General features: G+C 46.1%; 1 protein-coding gene across 1 annotated transcript in view; it reads right to left on the bottom strand.

Annotated features, from left to right (window-relative positions):
- Ttll11 (tubulin tyrosine ligase like 11) overlaps positions 1 to 19,618 on the bottom strand; it is a 256,361-nt gene that overhangs the window by 169,393 nt on the left and 67,350 nt on the right. The window contains exon 4 of the mRNA XM_008833446.1: positions 559 to 1,134. Coding sequence (XP_008831668.1) covers positions 559 to 1,134 — 576 coding nt within the window. The remainder of the gene's footprint in view (positions 1 to 558; positions 1,135 to 19,618) is intronic.

Genomic DNA, 19,618 nt, shown 5'->3' with positions numbered 1-19,618 from the left:
TCCTATCCAGCCTTTCCCCTGCTTCATCTCTCACCTTGGCTTCCAGTGTAACTGCCATTTCTGTTGGGCAGCTTCCCTGACCCGTGTAGAGAATGTGAGATGGTTCCACAAGTCCAAAGCACCTGGTACATTTCCTGTGTGGTTCCTATGTGTTAAAACTCTAACAATTGCTTGTTCAAAGCTTCTCCCACTATGGACTCCTAGAACTGGGCAGGGGCCACCTAGAACAATGCCTGAGCATGAGGTAAAATCGAGGGGAAGAGTGAATGTATAAATGACATATTACCTCATTGCGCTCTCGGAAGAATCTTTTATGGTAGGAAAGATTAGCCTCATTTTACAGTTAAAAGAAGGGAAGCAACTTTCCCCGAACCATATAGCTAGGAAAGACAAGACAAAGTTGGAAATCTGGCCCAGGTTTAGCACAGAGGCCACAACAGCCACCACCCTAACCCCACCTTTGGCCATCCCACTCCATCCTTCATCCCATCACAAATCAAACGTCCTCCCTAGGCCTGGTCAAGGCTAGGAAGTTGAGGTGGGAGCTGGCATGGTTACCTGGAAGCAGGTGGGACCCGGCCTCCCTGTAGGGATGTCTGACTGGTAGAAAACTTTGAGCTCTGGGGTCAGGGCGATGACGGTCTTAATCACCAAGGATATGATATCGGACCAGACCTTCTTGATGTCCACACCTTTGGAAGACAGTCTACAAAGAATGCTAGAAAATGTCCTTTTGCTGCCTGTGTTGGCACTGTCCGAGTGGATGAATTTGCCACTGTGGATGTTCAGAGAGTAGTTGGTCAAGTGCATAAAGACATGGTGCAGGTTTTGGGAACTGGGCTCTTGATATGGCTCTGTACAAAATCTAGAGAGTCCATCTTTGGCTATATAAATCTCTAAGGGGTCTAAGGACTTTAGCAAGACATAAAGACGAATATCAAACTTGAGCTTGTCAATAAGGAGAGGTTTGCTGATGTATTCCTGGACAACTGCTGGCCTGCTGTGGAGGGTCCCAGTCAGGCGGATGTCACTGGGATCTTTAATGAGGTAGATTCCATCACCCTGACAACCACCATCTGGTTTCACAATAAAAGTGGGCTTCCAGGAGGGGTCACCATCTTTCACCATTTGGACCTGGGAGGGAAGGAAGAAGGGAGGGAAGAAAAGAATGGTTAGCATTATAGCCTCTTCCTCTCTGGAAACCCACCACAGCAGCACCTTGGTACACATTTGATGGATGAGTAACAAAATGTTCCCCCATCCCAAGCACTCACTGAGCAGATGACACTGGGGGGGGGCGGTTACTGAGACAGTGACATGTGAATTGTCTTCAACTCTGTGCTCCAGAGGGAGGTGGACATGGATCAAAATGGCAGTCACAAGACCTGAGTTCAAGTCATTTTGCCAGTTCTTCCTTGTACTCTTAAACATCTCATGTAATTAGCAACAATTATGGTGATGTAGAATCATCTGTGTATACCTGTGATGTTCCAGGTACTGTGTTAGGCACTTTATGCAAGTTACTTCATTGAACCCTCCTGGAAAACATGGCTGTTCCCTTGTTACATACAGTACAGGCAACAGAGAGGTGCTACTGTTGCTGTGTGGGGGAGGTAGGAGTCATCCTGCCTGGCTTCAAGCCCTGGCACTGTCCTTCACAGTGTGACCTTGGCATGTGACCTCTCTGTACCTTCCATACCAATTAAATAGGACTGAGATCATTCTTTTTCTTTTTGGATTTTGTTTGTTTGGGGGTAGGGTCTCTTGCCCAGGCTGGCTTTGAACAGCTATGTAGCTGAGGATGATTTTGAACTCCTGATCCTCCTAGCTCTACCTCTGGAGTGCTGGGGTTATAGTTAAGCACACACACACCTAGTTTATAGAATACTGGAGACCAAGAGTGCTAGATAAGTGCTTTACCAACTGAGCTACATTTTCAGCTCCAAGAATAAGACTGGTCTGAGGATTACATGAGACAAAAAACACAACAGGCTAAGAACACAGACACTGACAGGTTACTGGCAACCCAAATCCAAGCTACTAATATAGTAACTTTCCAGATAATTGGGGGACAGAATTGGGACTGAGTCCTAGACTAATCAATGACTCCAAAGCCCTGTACCTTCCTCCATATCCCTTTCAACCCTCGATGGGCCACTGTAAAATGCAGCAAACTGAAATGTATAAACACCAAGCACGGTACCAAACACAGATACTGCTTGAGAAACAGGTTTATTGTTTTCATGGTTATTATGTGTGTCTGGCAGATTTGGTCGATCCTTTGGTCTGTTTAGACTTTCTGGGAACTAAGTTCTATCATATGCAGTAATTGCTCTTCCCCAGATCCAGGTCAACAGCATACTCCCATGATTATCCGGGTCTTAGATCAGTTCAGCTCTGGATCTGTGCTTGTGTATAATTCAAAGGATCCTGGTTGATTGCCCCAGTGCTGTGGTTTGGGGGTGTTCCCCCCAAAGTTTTTGTGCTGGAAACTTAATCCCCATATTCACATGTCAATGGTATTTCAAGATGGAGACTTGAGATAAGGTTAGACAAGGCCATGAGGGTGGAACCATATAGCATTAATGGATTCATAAGAAAAAGAAGTGGCCAGGTGTGGTGGTGCACACCTTAAATCCCAGCAGAGGCAGAGGCAGGTGAATTTCTGTGAGTTCAAGTCCAATCTGGTCTACATAGTGAGTTCCAGAGCAGCTGGGGCTACAGGGAGACCCTGACTCAAAAAGCCAAAAAAAAAAAAAAAGAAAGAAAGAAAAAGAAGAAAGACCAACACGCCCCCTCCCCCACGCACGCGCCCACTCCAGCGCATTTGCTGACGCATCAAGAAGGCCCCTCTCCAGCTGCCAGCATCATGACATTGGACTTCCCCACTTTCTGAAACCCAAAGAAATACATTTCTTTTCTTTATAAACCAGTCTTGCTCAGGGACTCAGTTAAGATAACAGAACAGGGCCTGAGACATGCAGACAGCTATGAGGTACTGGTAGCTGAGAGCGGAAGGACTGGAATGTTAGGAGGATGTGTGAAGGCTAAGACGAAGCCCTGCTCTCTGAAGCTTTCTAAGCAATCCCCGAGAGCAGCACCCCGCAGGCTGAGTTGGTGATGTGCCCTGATGCCCGACTCCCCTCAGTCTCCACCTTTGCTGTGTAAGCCTGACCCAGGCCATCTGCACTGCAGAGTGTACTTATCTCTTTGACCAGCCTATATGTCTAAGTGAAGCTTTTGCCGATTCCTTGGGCGCTATCGGTTATTCCGGGCTTGTAAAAGATCTTTAACAATGGAGAAACACTTAAAGCCTTAATAATGGGCCACATCAATTGTTTCCCCCTTGTCAGCAGGACTGGAGAATGGAACTTCACAGGAAATCAATGTGGGCCTCCCAGGGCCCTCCACAGAGCCTTTCTTGCTACTGTGACCTTGATGTTTATGTAGTTATTTAATATTCATCCAGGGCATCCACATGCGTGGCCTTTACTGTAAATATGAGCCTGCTGGAGAAATGTCAAGTGTGCACTGATGGGTAGTTTCTCTGAAAAGCCTTGGCTAGCCCAATGATACTAACGGTTCAATATATTATCAGGAGCAATAGTTTCTCCTTTGAATTTGGTGTATGTGCCTTAAATAAGTTAAACTACATGGTCAATAGTCTCTGTCATTCATTACATTGCTGAATATTTCTTCTGCTCTTTGCCAGAGTAGTAACTACAAATCAAGATTATTAATACTAATAGAACCATCACATTTTCAGAACTGAAAGGATCCTTGGAGATCAACATCATCCAATCTTCTCATAACTCAAAGGGGAGGCCGAAACTTGAAGAGGTGACAAGACTTGCCTTGGGTCCCATAACTAGCTAATGGGGCAGTTAGGATGAGGACCTGGGTCTCTTGATCCCATCTCAGGTTCACTGAGCCATTTTGATCATATAAAGGACTTCCTTTTCTGATTATGGTAGGAGAAACTCTCATAATATCTCAGACATTATCGGTATCTGAGCTATGACCATATACTAAAGTTTGGTTCCTAAGCATTACTGTATTAGAACTACATCGTTAGATCCTGAAGCTGCCCAGGACTGCCCTGGTTTTGAATTTTATGTCTGAGTTCTTAGTGTGTTAAAATGCAAGTGCTGGGCTGTGGTTCAGTCATTAAAATACCTGCCATACAAGCATAAGGATGTGATTTTGATCCCCAGCACCCACATAAAAAAGCTGGGCACAGTGGTAAAAGCCTGTAATCCCAGCACTGGTGAGGCAGAGGCATGAGGACCCCTGGGGCTCGCTGGCCAAACAGTCTAGTTCAATTGGTGAAGTTCAGTGAGAGATACTGTCTCTCACACACACAAAAGGTTGTCAGCAATTGAGGAAAATATCTGATATTGACCTCTGGCTGCTATCTATACACACACACACACACACACACACACACACACACACAAAGTGCTGTCTATAAGAAGCCCCCTCTTTGCTCAGAATAAGGTTCCCATAAACACCAGCCCCTGCCAGCCACATTTTTAGCAAGAAGAAAAGATTTTTCAGAATTCATATCCTCTGTCCTCTGAGGTTTTTCTCAAGAGACACCCCTTTCCTCCAGTTAAAGAGTGAATACACTAGTTCTTAACAAGAAGTCATGGGCCACGATCAAAATACAGTGTCTATGCCTGGGCCCCAGACATTCTGACAATAGAGTTCAGCTGAGATCTGGATATGTGTGTTTTGGAAAAAGCACCCAGGTGATTCTGACATGTACACTATCAGAGAACCACTGAACTAAAGTGAATTAAGTCAGAATACGATCTGAAACCACTATCTGAAATGAAGTTCTGTGCCTTGGGTTAGCCAGCGTGTGAGGAAGACCTGCACTTAAGCTACAGCTGATGGTATCTCTAGTTTATCCAAGGCTGCTGTTGAATGTGAAATCCATTATCTTGTAACTGTATACATGGATGGCTGAGAGAGATACACAGAGGATGCTGGGCCAGGTTGCTTGACACTTGCAAGGCCTATTGAACATTTCTGCGTCTTTTACTCCCCCCTAGTGGATATTTTTGGAAATGCGTCTAGGAAAAGAATTCCCGCAAGCCTTGGAAGTGTCTTACTGATGCACCACTGCAAATGGGATATTGTTCAGCATTAACATGGCAGAGAATGCGAACAGGCTGTATTTGGGGGACTTCGTGCAGGAAAATAAATAAGATACAAAAGGATAAGTACTGCAGGATCCCACAATATGAAGTCCCTAGAGAAGTCAAGTTCTTCAGAGACCAGAGTAGAATGGTACTTGCCAGGGCCTGGGGATGAGGAGGTAATGAAGAGTTAGCATTTAATGAGAATGGAATTTCTGTTTTTTAAGATAAAAAATTCGGCAGTTGGATGATGGTGATGTTTTCACAACAAGGTGAACTTCATACTTTAAAAATGATTAAACTTGCTGGGTGTGGTGGTGCACACACTGTGGCTCAGTCAGTAAGTGCCTGCCACACAAGGATGAGAACCCAAACTTGATTCCTAAGAACTGCAGAAAAAGCTGAGCATGGCGGTGCATGCCTGTAACCCCAGCACTGGGTGGTGGTGGTGGGGAACACGGGGTTAAGAAGGAGGTGCAGAGACAGCAGATCGCTGGAGCTCACTGGCCAGCCAGTCCAGCTGAATTAATAAGCTCCAGGTTCAGTGAGAGACCCTGTCTCAAAAAATAAGGTGGAGAATGAGAGCCAAAACTCCTACCATTGACCTGTAGCCTTTACATGAATGCGCACAAATGTGCACATATCTACATGAAAATATGCACACACCCCACACCGAGAGAGAGAAAGAAAAAAAGAATGATCCACCAGTAAATTTTGTTATGTGCATTTTATGTCAGTTGCTTTTGGTGAGTTGGAAAATGTAAGTGAAAACCAAGAAATGAGGATTTTGATTCTAGTTTCTGTGATTTTTCAGCATCATTGAGTGACCTTGATAAAGTCACTGCACCTATGAGCTCTGCTGTGTTCCTGTGACGTCAATGGGTCACACTAGGGTTCCCGGCTTCAGCCAGCTAACAAGTGCTAAGCAGGGTTATCTTGACATTCCCACTGTTGAAGGCTGTGTCACAAACATGCAAGCAACATTAATCACACCTCGGAGGTCATACCGTGCTGTTGTGATCAGCACACAGGGCTCATCTGTAAGAGCAGGGGATTTGGATAGGAGATTTATGGTGCATTTGGGGCAGTCAGGTGGGGCATTTGGGAGAAGCAAGTTAAAGTACTTGGATGGAGGATACAGGCACTGGAATGATAAGCCACAAAACATTATTAGTAGTGAGGGGCAGGTATGGGGACAACTTTAGAAGAATTACGATGTCTGCAACATCAAGGACATCAGAGCTGATTAGAGCAGGACCTGCATTCCATCATAACAACCCAGAACCTTGGCATCACAGGCATGGGCTGTGGAGCTTCAGGAGAAACAAGCCTCTGATTAGCAAAATAGGTGTCACAAAGTGCATGCTGCTCAGGATGCAGGGACCTGGCCCTACTAGTCATGGGGTCTGTGACTGGTACCCAGGGAAAATTCCTATTCCCAATGTTCAAGTCAATTTCTGAAGCCAGAAGATGGAGGGCAGACTGCAGCTAGGTGACAGGGGCAAGAAGGGCCACTGGAGGAACAGGGTGGGAGGTAGACTGGGATGGCCGCACGGAAGAACCTGAGCAGATAAAGCAGGAGAGAGCGCCAAATATTTAGGGGACAGCCCATAGTGGAGGACAGCAAGTGAGTGACCACCAGGGGGGAGTACACTCGGGACTCCCACTCGTGAGAGCAGCAGGGGCCAGCTAGCAACACTCAGACACTTACTGTGGGTCAGGTTCTGTCCCATACACTTCATCTCATTTAATCTTCAGAACCATCTTCCTGTACAGATCAAGAAATGGAGGGCCAAAAGATGTTCATTAACTTGCCAAAGGTTACCCAGCCAATAGGCTATGGAGCAAGATTTGAACCCAGGCAGTCAGAATCTAGAGTATATGTCCAAAACAAAAAGGGGGGTGGATAGAAGATCAAGCTTGGTTGGGAGAGGTGAGATTGACAGGGAAGGAACTTGAGTGTCATTTTGGAGAGTTTGGGTAATGCCCTACAGAGCGAGGACTTACTGAACTGTTTTTAAGAAGAAAGTAATTCGGGGTCCGGAGAGATGGCTCAGTGGTTAAAAGCACTGGCTGCTCTTGCAGAGGATTCAGGTTCGATTCCCAGCACCCACATGGTGGCTAACCATCTGTAACTCCAGTTCTAGGGAATTTGATGCCCTCTTTTGACCTCCTCAGACACTGCACAACATGGGTGCACCTACCTACCGCAGACAATATATTCATACACATAAAATAATTTTTTTTAAAAAGAAAGTCATTTGACTAGATATGTACTACAGAAAAATCCCTCGGTTGCTGCATAGAAAACATCCAGGATGGGGGCAGATGGCCAGGGACGAAGGAATGCTGAATCCAAGGCTGGTGGTGGAGTTGGAGGAAAGGGGGAGGCTTGGGCAGTATTTTGAAGGCAAAATCAACAGAACTCCGGTGCTATGGTTTAGCTATGAACTCTTTCCTGAAAGCCTTGTGTTTTAGAAGCTGTTCTCCAATGCAAGCAGTGTTCAGAGGTGGGGCTTTGGGGCTGTGTGTATATCCTGAGGCTCTGCCTTTATCAGAGGCTTAACCCCTTGCTGGAGAGATAGCTCAGTAGTTAAGAGGTTAACAGTGTGTACAGTTCTTGCAGAGGGCCAGAATTCAGTTTCCAACAACCACAATGGGATGCTCACAACCACCTGGAACTCCAGCTCCAGAGGATCTGATTTCTGGCTTCTTGAGGGCACTTGCACATTACCCTCCCCCAATACACATAATTTTAAAATTAAAAAGTAATTCGAATAGACTATTGGGAGGTGGCAGAAAGGTCTAGTTGGTAGAAGTAAGTCTCTGGAGCGATGCTCTTCAAAGACATATTTTGGTCCCAGCCCCTTCCTGTTATCCTCTCTGCTTCCTGCCACCATGAGGTGAGCTGCTTTGCTCCACTGCTTTCCCTGTCATTATGTTTAGCCTCTACTCAGGCCCACAGCAATGGAGCCATCCAACAACCATGGACTGAAACCATGAACCAAAATAAATCTTTCCTCCTTTTCAGTGTTTTGTCACAGTGAGAAACTGTCCAACACCTTGAGTGAGAGAGGCAGGGACACATGGGATAACTTCCAAATATTTTGGTTAGATGGTAGTGATCACCATAGGGAATTAAGGGGAGGGAAGGTTTAAGGGGGGGGCAGGGTAGAAGGAGATAACCAAGATAGAGACCATGAACCAAAATAAATCTTTCCTCCTTTTCAGTGTTTTGTCACAGTGAGAAACTGTCCAACACCTTGAGTGAGAGAGGCAGGGACACATGGGATAACTTCCAAATATTTTGGTTAGATGGTAGTGATCACCATAGGGAATTAAGGGGAGGGAAGGTTTAAGGGGGGGGCAGGGTAGAAGGAGATAACCAAGATAGAGCAAGGTAAACAGCACACAGCTTGTGGCGGGGGTGGTGGGGGGGGGGGGGGGGGAGTTATGGTCACATGACCATGTGTGTCTGGAGTTTGGGGGAGAAAGATGTGTGGTCTCCAGATGATAAGGGCTGCCATAGGGTAGGTCATCTGGGAAAATGAGGAAGGGCTACCTGGGAACCTGAGGCTGGAAAGGGAAGTGGAGATCACAGGATAGCTGCCACTGGGCTTGAACTGCAAGCAACTGATTGATTTTTCAGCTGGAGACAGACATGAGAATCACCCCTTGGGACTGATGCAAGATGATACCGCCACCAACCACAAGAGCCCCAGAGGTCTGAGTTTGGACAGGGAGAGTGGGGTTGAAAGAGGGGGATGAGATGAAAAAGGTAGGCTGGAAGAGGTAGGTTGCCAGGATCCCCTAGAAGCCTGAGGGATGTGAAGGGAGAGGGGGTGAGTGATTTCAGGGTTTGGGGCTTCAGTAGGTAGGGAGGGGTGCTAGGGCCATGTGGAGATTCAGGAAATACGGGAAAAGAGTGGACCTCATGGGAAGAAAGTGGGGAGGGTGGGGTCCCCTCCATCCAGAAATCCTGCACTGATCAGCTCTTGCCATGAAGCTGATTTCAGCTTCTGTAACTTCATTCCTAAAGCTTTTCTAGGTTCACCACCACCACGTTGTCCAATATTTCCTCAAGAGAATTAATTCTGACACAAGAACTCTCCCAACCTGAACAGAAAAATAAGCAGTGCCTTCTGGCAGGGGTGAGACTTGGATTTTTAAATTAGGATGTAGGATAGCTTGTCCTGGAGAGAGAAGGTCCAGATCCTGTCTCGGCTCTGACTGGGGGGGCGGGGGGGGGCTAGCCACAGGCCACATGGAGAGAAGCATGCCTGCCACTGCATGGTCATGCATTTCACCACGCCTGGCTCTAGAAGGGGTCCAGTTAAGAAAACCTAAATGGCAAATTAAAGAGAAAAAGACCTGGTGGCTTTATCACCAATGAATATCAAGGTTTATTCCAATGGTTTAAAAGAAATAGCATCAACTAACTGTTCCCAAGGAGTTGTGGCTGACCACTCATGTGCAACAGCTTGGCATAGCTTACAGTGAAAAGCCCTCCTTCTTTGGCGGGCAGCCCTGATTCACACCAACAGCCCCATTCCCCATCCTTCCCTCTATCCCTCTTTCATGCCTCTGTGCACTTGTGCATGCTTCTCCCTGGCCTTCATTGGCTCTCTGCCACACTCTGCATACAGAGTTCTACTCATCATCTACAGCCCAGTGCAAAGTGCCCTGGGGGTGCTGTCCCAGCCTCCAACTCTCCAAACATTTTTTTTTTCTTTTCAACATGCTTTCCCATGTCCAGTGCTTCCATATCTTCACACCCAGCTCTTCAAGGCCCAGGAAACAATCATCACTGCACATGTGTGCATATGTATACAAACACACCTAAAAATTATTAATTAATTAATTATTTAATGTGAACGAGTGCTTTGCCTGCATGTATGTAAGCACACCCATGTCATACAATGTCTGCAGAGGCCAGAAGGGCATCACATCACCTGGAACTAGAGTTACAGATAGTTGTTAGCTGCCATGTGGGTGCTGGGAACTGAACCAGGGTCTTTTGCAGGAGCAGTCAGTGCTCTTAACCTCTGATCCATCTCTCCAGCCCTACACACACACTTTATAAACAAAGAAACTGAGGCCAAGGGGCACAGAGACCTTCCCAAAGCCAAAAGACAAATGACTAAGACAGAATTAAAACACAAAATGATCCTATTTCCCAACCCAAAGTTCCTTCTACCAGAATGAACTGGGACTCTGAAGTCTTTCAGGAGAAATCTCCTCATTGTGAATGATGTATAATGTTTGTTGGCTGCTGCTACACATTTGGGGGCTCTGCAGAGTCAACACTTTGTCTTTCTGAGGCCTAGCAAGGCACACAGGAAGCAGATGATCATCCAGCCAGAAGGTGGACTGGAAGCTCAAATATGGGCCCATGCCACCCTTTCTTTTTGGAAGATGCTCTAAGTTTTACCTGAGAGGCATGCACAGCATCACATGAGCTGCTCGGGAAAGCTGGGGGCAAAGAGAAGTCCTCCAGTGCTTCACCTCAAATTTGGCCTGTTGTCAAGGCAATTTAATAATGTTACTCTTGGTGAAGAACAACTTTATGTGGGGCATAATCTATTCATCATTAGGGAGCAATCAAAAGGCCACTCAAAAACACTTCTGGGACTATAAACACTGCCTAATAGGAAGGAACCAGTCATTTTGTGTCTGTCCATTTCCTTGTGGGCCTCTTCAACACCAGACCCTTCATACTGGAGCTGAGGGGACTGAGGACACCAGCCCTCGTGGGTTGGCCCTGCCTGGCCACCCTGACTCTTTTTCCCACAGATAAAGCCCCAGCCAGTCCTTGACCCATCCCTACTTAGTTCCTCTAACAAGTGAGTACTAAGGCAGGCTTGAGTGGCCTGAAGCTTGGTCTGCCAGGGCCCTTGATGATCTCTGGGCACTTGTGGGACCCCAGGCTTCAGCTTCTTTTGGCCCCGCTGCATCTATGTATCTGAGTGTCTATGGAGGGTAGCAAGATTCTGGAGCATGGGATTTAGAAATAGATATGGCTTCAAATCTCAATACAGCCACTTCCTAGGAATAGTCGTCTGTTTGTTTCTGTGATGAAATACTTGAGTCTGAGTAATTTGTAAAGAAAACCGATTTACTTAGCTCACAGTTTGAAAGGTTCAAGGGCATGGAGCTAGCAAGGAGCTCTGATGAAAGCTCCATGACAGAGGGCATCCTATTCAAGAGGGAGAGATGACGTGGCCAGACAGGAAGCCAAAGGATTTGGGGAATGGCTCACTATGTAACAACATGGTCTTTTGAGAATGCAAGGTCCCAGAGAATTACTTTGATTCCTAGTGACCTAAAAACTTCCCACCAAGTCCCACCTCTTAAAGGCCCAACACCTCCCAACACTGCGGCACTGAGGACCAAGCTCCCAATACATTAGATCTTGGGGGACAGGCTCAAACCATATCACAGCACTAGCCACTGGATGCTGGCTCAGTTGTTTATTTTCTGCATGTCAATAGCCTGGCCTGTCCAATAGGAAGAGTGTTGCATGGTTCCTACAGTTTTAGAAAGATCTAATACTAGCTAGCATTTGTACTCACACTGTAACACTGGCAGCTCTGTTCTTATCACTGTTTGTCCTAGCCTGCCTTGGTTTTCCCAACATCCCCCAGGTCCCCATTGGAGGCTCATTCCAACCACTTTGGCTGGGGTCTAAGCACCTGCCTGGCCTATCCCCTCTGTAACTAGGACCTATCCCTCAGCTGTTTCCTGGGTTCCCCAGTGACGTCAACCTCATGTTTTCCAGGCCACTAGGACCAGTCCTACAGGGTCCAGCTCCCAGCCTGGCTCATGGACTCTCAGGTCCCCTTGTTTTCCTGCTGAGATTGCAGAATACACAAAACATAACACTCACCCAAAACATAACACTTGACTGCTAAGTGAGTTCCCCTTCCTGCTAAAGTCAGTTTTTCCAATTGTGAGGATTTCCTGCTAATGAACTGGCTAAATAATCTTTAGTTCCCTTCCAAGTATATATAACTCCATTACAGTCAAGAAAACTTTGGATCACTGGTGCTTTTTCTACCCACCCAGCACCAGCCTATATCTCCTGCAGTAATTCACACATTAAACTTAATCAATGCCATATTTTGCAACACTCCAGCCAGAGGTCCCTACCCCATCTCGATGCTCTCTCTATTGGCCCAGATGGCAGCCTTGATCAGTGTCAGGCACTAGACTAAGCACATCCGCGTGTAGTCCTTACTGAGGTAAGGAACAGCAGTTTTACTCTTGTACTTTGTAGCTAGCAGACCGAAGAGAAGCTGAGGTAAATAACTGCTAACTCCGTGGGAGAAAGGAAACTACCTTCCCTGTGTCTAGATTCCTGTCAGCTCCATCCTGACACTGGACAAGAAGAGCCTCAAAGTAGGTCTAGGCTGAGGCCCTTGGACCTCACTTCCCTGTCCAATGCTGTCACATTGTGTCCAGGATCATAAAATAAAATGACTTTGAATGCTAAGCCTGGGTGATTCTGGCTATCTTCTGAACCTCAGTTAAAGTATGCCCAGATGCAGGTGACTCCCTGCTCTCTCTGGAACACTCCTCTCCTGGGCTACAGACTTACATCACACATGGCATGACTACTCAACTCATCTTTCTCCTCAAATCTATTCCTTCTGAACACTGCCACCATCCACTCATCTGGTGACCTGGGGTCGCCTGCCTTCTCCCTTCTCCCTCATCATCAGCCCCACCTGCCACATTCTATTTGATGAACCTAATGGCTCCCTGGGCACCTCCCACTCTAAGACTGAACTAGCGTCCCAAGTCAGCCAAGAGACTACAATGCTGGCAGCTCTGGTTTCCCTATATCCTGCTTAGCTCTTCTAAGCGACACTATGGGGTAGGCACCAAAGAGTGAGCTATAGAAAACTGTCAGAGGTCAGACATAGCTTTTTATGTGTGTGTGTGTGTGTGTGTGTGTGTGTGCATAAATGCACACAAGTTCATATAGTTTACCTTAATCCTATTGTTGCCTCCTTCACAGGCAAAACTGGTGGGGTTTGTTTGTTTGTTTGCTTGTTTGTTTGTCTGTTTGAGCCAAGTCTCCTATAGCCCAGGCTGGGCTCAAACTTACTATATAGCCAAGGCTGGCTTTGAACTCTTGATCCTCCTGCCTCCACCTCCCAAATGTTGGGATTACAGGTGTGCACTGCCACACCTGTCTGTAAAACTGGGTCCTAAAGGATAATTTATTTCTCCAAGGTCACATAGTTTGTACTCCAGAGAACCAGGATCTGATCATTGGTGTGTGCTTCAATTTCCAAAAGCCAAAGTTTTTCTGCTAAATTCTATCATCTTTCAGGGTCCACATACTAGTTCCTGGAGGAATGCTCAAGCTTAATGCTTTAAAATGCAATTAATATGTATCAAAAAACATTTATGGGCACCTGTAATGTGCCTTGGAGTTGTTATTTTACTTAATCTTCATACTACATATTCATGCTATGAGAACTCTACTGGCATTTTTTTTGTTCTTTTGAAGGATGTGTGTGTGTGGTATTGTTTTTAATAATGTTACAAGGAAGGGATCTGAGGCTCCCAGAAGTCCAGTGCACATCAAAATCACACACCCAAAGATCAAAAGAGTGGGATAAGAAAGGCCAGGTGACCTCATGCACTGAAACCGAATCTGGTCACTTGTTTCCCTGAGCTCCAGTGGCATGCCTTGGGGTTGGGTCAGGCTGGCTCAGGCCTCCAGGTGGGTGGATAGGGACAGCAGAGCAGGGTAGGTCCTTCTTGCATGACTTTGACCCTGCACAGAGAAGCACTGAACACTGGCAGGACAAGACCACATGAGGCCTTGGCCCAGCCAGGCATCTGCCTTGCCATTGGCCCGATGGTTTCCACCAGAAGACTAAGAACAGAACCTCCTGCAGGCCTCTGATTTTCTATGGCAGCTGGGTGTAAATGTCAAGGGAAGCCGAAGGTGTTGCCATGTAAGGAAGCACTTTCACTTGCCTCTGATAACGGGGAAGGGAGAGCTGTTGGTTGGAAGCCAAGTGGAGCTGAGTGATACAAAGGAAGCCCCACTGTGCTGCAGAAGGCCATGGGAGAAGCCACCTCCTTGACGGAACATTGTGCTCCGTTTTATTTCAACGGTAGCAGGTGGTCACTGGACAACAGGATCCAGGGTTAAGCTCCCTCTGGAGGGCTCACAGGAAAAGTTCCCTAGTACCCATTTCTGACTTCCGAAAGGGCTCTTCATCACGGACCATCTGTAAGGAAACTTTCTTCTTCCTTGATAATTCCAAGAAAGGCTACTGGGAAGGGTTTTCTGAGTGATACTGACTTGTCCCTTAAATTCACTTTCCCTTTGGGAATAGCTCCCAAGTTACCATTACCACTACAATGAGCTAAAGACCGAGATGAAAGACTGGTTTCCATTTAAGGCTTAGAGTCGAGCCTATACCCCTGACTCTTTCCCAGTGTCCCACATTAAAGACCTTACCATGGCTGGAGGAAAACAGAGGAAAGGGGACAGAAAGAGCACACAATCACATAATCTCACTCACGAGAGACTCTCACCTCAGTGTGGAGGGCCCTTAACTTTGCCCTTGATGGCAGAGGACAATGGTTCCCAGGCTCCAGGAGCATATCTCGAGTCCCTGAGGCTTGGGTCCCCAAGATACCTGCCAACTGGCATAGGAAGGGCCACATTGTTTGTTTGTTTGTTTGGAATGTTTTGAAACAGGGTCTCATGTGACCCAGGCTGCCCTCAGATTTGTTGGTCTTGAACTCCTGATCCTCCTGCCCCTGCATCTCAAATCTTGGGATTACAGGCATGGGCCATTTTTATGTTGGTTTCTGCTGATGTGTTAAAACAATGACCAAAAGCAACTTGGGGAAGAAAGGGTCTATTTGGCTCAGAGGTTTCAGTCCATCATCGAGGGAAATCAAAGCAGGAAGTCAAGGCAGGAACCTTGGAGGCAGGAACTGAAGTAGCAACCATGGAGGAAAGCTGCTCATTGGCTTACTCAGCTATCTTTCTTATACAGCCCAGGCCTACCTGCCTAGGGATGGCACTGCCCACAGTGGGCTGGTCTCCCTACATCAATTAGCAATCAAGAAAATGCCCCATAGACATGGCCATAGGCCAATATGATCTGGGAAACTCCTCAGTTGAGGTTCTCTCCTCCCAGGTGACCCCAGGTCCATGTCAAGGTGACAGCTAAAGCCAACCATGACAGGCCATCACCCCTGATTGACCTACTTTCCTTATGCAGACCTCACTTAGGGCCCACAGGACAGAGTGGTGGTGTCACTCCCAGTAGAACAGCTGATGTGGACTATCAGATCATAATGCCCCGAGTGAAATGCCCACAAAGGAAACACAAATTGAAATATAGGGGCATTTTTTAAACACTAGTCAACGTCTTCAACTATCAAGCAAAGTTATAATAGACCTTCTTGGTCCAGTATTTGCTAGGCTTGCATGACTGAGGGACCCTTTCAACATTATTATGTACTTGAGGAACAGCAATAGGAGTTCACATCTATTCAGATTAATAATGTGGACTGATTATCATTTCAACACATAGGATGTAGGGAGATGGTGATATCAGGCAGGGCTTTAGTCAGTATATAACACTACCACAATTACTCTGGAAACCTTTGCTCTTTGGCTTTCACTTTAATCCAAGTACCCATGAACTTCTTATACTTTGCTCACTTAAGTTTCAAAACTTTTGTATGTGGGGCCTGGAGAGATGGCTTAGTGGTTAAGAGCACATATAGCTCTTAAAGAAGACCCAAGTTCAATTCCCAGCACCTATATAAGATGGTTCACCTGTATCCTAGTTTGTTTTTCCATTGCTGTGACAAAACACTCTGACCACTACCAATTTGGAGAGGAAAGGGTTTATTTGTCTTACATCTCCCAGGTCACAGTACATCAGGGAGCCCAAGGTAGGAACCAGGAGGCAGGAGCTGGAACACAGGTCATGGAGGATCACTGCTTACTGACTTGCTCCCTGGCCCCTGCTCCGCCTGCTTTCTTATGCAACACAGGCCCATCTGCCCAGGGGTGGCACCACCCACAGTGGGCTGGGTCCTCCCACATTACTCATCAATCAAGAGGATGCCTCACAGACCTGGCCATAGGCCAGTCCTATGGAGGCAATTCCCCAATTGAGGTTCCCTCAAGCCAGGTGTGTCAAGTTGACACTAAAGCTATCCAGCACAACCTGTAACTCCAGCTCCAAGGGATCTGATACCCTCTTCTGGTCTTTGTGGGCATCTGCACTCATATGCACATATTCCCCAACATACCATACACTTAATTTTTTAAAAAATTGTATGTCTATATGGTAGGTGTGTGTGTGTGTGTGTGTGTGTGTGTGTGTGTGAGATTGCAGTTGTGCGGAGGTCAGAGGACAACTGTGAGTGTCAGTCTTGCCTTCCATCCGTTTGAGACAGGGTCTCTTTGTTTTCCACTGCTACCTGTTGCTATTGGGTAGGCCAGTGTCCTGTGAGCTTCTGTGGGTCATGTTTCCACCTTCCATCTTGCCTTAGGACCACTGGGATTACAGACACAGATTATCAATGACACCTAGCACTTACATGGGTACTGGGGATTCCAAGTCATGGCCTCATGCTTGTGTAGCAAGCACTTTATCCACTGAGCCATCTCCCCAGCCCTTACCCTTGAAATTTTAAAAGTTCCTCATGGCTATCTAACTACAGGGTAAGGACCATGAGCACCGAGGTAAAACATTTTATCCTGAGTTTTATCTGCACGTTGCTTCACACAATGTCATACTGGAGAAGGAAAGAGAAAGAAACTGGCATTTATTGAGCCTCACAGTGATGGATGCTTTATTGCATTCTAGGAATACTCTATCTCTTCTTATCCTTCCAACAGCTCTATAAGAGAGTCACTATTAAGTTCTACAGAGATTGAAGGCAATATGCAAGGCCACCCACATAGCTGTGGCTGGTGTCAGATGCCAATGCAAGCTGTTTCAGGCCCAAGGTGTTTCCATGGTTCAGACCACAGTGGTAAAGGACATGGGATTAGTTAACCTCAGTGCATAAGTTTCTGTCACTGTCATCTTTGCCTTTCTGCTGTAAATGAAAGGCCCTCAAAGAGAAGAACCAGGTTAGGTTTGTTCAGTGCAATAATCTCAGCACCACATACAGAGACATTAGCTAAGAAAGCTCAAGAGAGATACAGACCGTTTTAGAGCTCAGAAAGGGCTGTGCAAGGGTCTACAGGGAGCACACAGGTTCTCTGGGACCAAGAAGGCCAAACCATATCCAGCTGGGATGGAGACAGGATGACATACAGAGGAAAGGGCTCGATTCAGGAATAGTGACAATTAGAACTGCTCCGACTGGACGGGTGAATTGCCTTGAAAGTCACTAAACTGCCCATTTTTGAAGAGGATCGAGTACAGGCTAGATTCCAACCACCGGCCCAGGTGTGGGTTCCACCCGGAAAAGGGAGCGGCTATCACATTCTCAAGTCCTTTCCAGTCCCCAGGACTTCCCTGGTGCTGACTTCCTCCATTCTAGACCTAATTAGTATTTCTGTCTCCCTGTGTATCTTGGCCAAGTTTCTTTCCCTCTCTGGGCTTCAGTTTCCTTATCTGTATAATGAAAGATTTTTTCTGATGAGCCCAATGAAGAGTTTGCTTAGGGATTCCAAGATTCTCCATGGTTTCTGGTTGTCACAAGCTTGCCTGCAGGATGGCACTATGCTGCGAGACCTCAGACCTTCCCAAAACACCCTCTCTGTACACAAGCTTGGGCTGACCAAGACAGTGAACTCGGATGCTTCTTACCTAAGCAAGAAGGCAGACCAGGCTCATTCTGATTCAGAAAATAAAGTGGGAAGCAGGCAACGCATGGCATTAGACGTAATTCTGGACTGTGTTAAAAATTAAAAGCCTCCAAGCAATATACAGGGTCTGCATTTCTTAAGGTAGTGAGATGAAAATGCCTTCTCCCTACACAGATTGCTCCATGGTCTCAAGGAAGCTGGCATGCCACCAAGGGAGGGACTTGGGAATTCCTGACAGGGTTTGCATTGTCACAGTGATTGAAGAATATGACTAGGAGTTTGTGGGCAAGGCCCAAGGAGTCCAGAAAGACCTCAGTGGACTACATAGTCCTGTTGCAGCTTCCTGAACATGAAAGGTTGGATTACAGATGGCATCGAGACAGCCCAGAACCCTTTTCCATGTTCTGTAGGAACAGGAAACATTTTTTCAATGGTTTGAATTGAGTACCACAATTTTCCAGGGATAAAGAACTGGGTAAATAGAAGAAAAATTACACTTTGCTTTTTTCTTCTTGACATTTCATTGAATCTATCTAGAGTTTCAAAAATATCACATCACTAATGGTACAGTGGCTCATGGTATTTGTGTCACCCATATAATTCCTGGTGATTAACTACAGAAATAGTCTTAAATGTCAAATATAAAGGGAGAGGCTATGACGTTTAATCAAGTATTACCTTATTTTTCTTTACACCTAAACTTGCTCATCACAGGTAGGGAGCCAGGCTGTGACAGCATCACCATGTCACATGGTGTGACAGCAACTCATTGAAGTACAGAGCATTTGATTATAAAGAACATTTCCTGGTTTTTCTGCTCCAGAGAGCATTTAGAATGTTTTTTAAGCTACATGTATAGTTTACTTCTGCCATTCTGGGGTAGCAAAGAGATTGCCACATTCATCTTTGTTGTTATTTGAGACAGGGTCTCACTATGCCACCCACGCTGGTCTCAAACTCTCAATTCTTCCATTTCTGGGATTACAGGCATGCCCCATCATGCCCTAGCCACATTTCATCTTAATAAAAGATGGAAGAGAGGCATTACATGACACTCATGTAGCAATAAGCATCCATAAAAAGTATCTAAGACTTGGAGAACTATGATTCTAGGGCTGGTGTGGGAAAATAGAAGATGGGTCTGGAGTGGTTATACTAAGACAGTGCTTAAAGAATGACAGGGGCTGTTAAAAGGACTCAAGACTCCTCTGGCCAAAATTTGGATAATTTGAGCATCAAAATAAATAATGATAGTAAAGGATTACAACCCACTGAAGAAGAAATATGAATCCACACTACTATGCATGCATGCATACATGAGCAAGTAAGTGAGACATTAAGTTCTCCCTTGCAAGTAACAATCAAAACCCAACTGTACAAGGGATAGTGGAATTAGATAATCACCACTTGGTACTTACCACTATGATAACTGAGTCAGGCAAGGGCTATTAATAGAGGCTAAAGCTAGAGGGGAGAAGTTAGCAGAGCAACAGGGGTTTACATAAAGCATCTTTCCAGAAATGCTTACTAATTAGAGAGGGGGATCTAGTAGTGCTTCCAGTGGAGACTTGGCACACATCACCTCAACCAAATGATCAAAGTTAACATCCACAGTAATCAGACCCAGGAACCTCAGGTACCTCCAGGTACACCACTC

Source organism: Nannospalax galili, unplaced genomic scaffold (assembly GCF_000622305.1).
Source record: "Nannospalax galili isolate Female #2095 unplaced genomic scaffold, S.galili_v1.0 scaffold34, whole genome shotgun sequence".
Taxonomy (NCBI): domain Eukaryota; kingdom Metazoa; phylum Chordata; class Mammalia; order Rodentia; family Spalacidae; genus Nannospalax; species Nannospalax galili.
The sequence above is the reverse complement of the archived record's forward strand: the minus strand, read 5'-3'. Positions and strand labels throughout refer to the sequence as shown.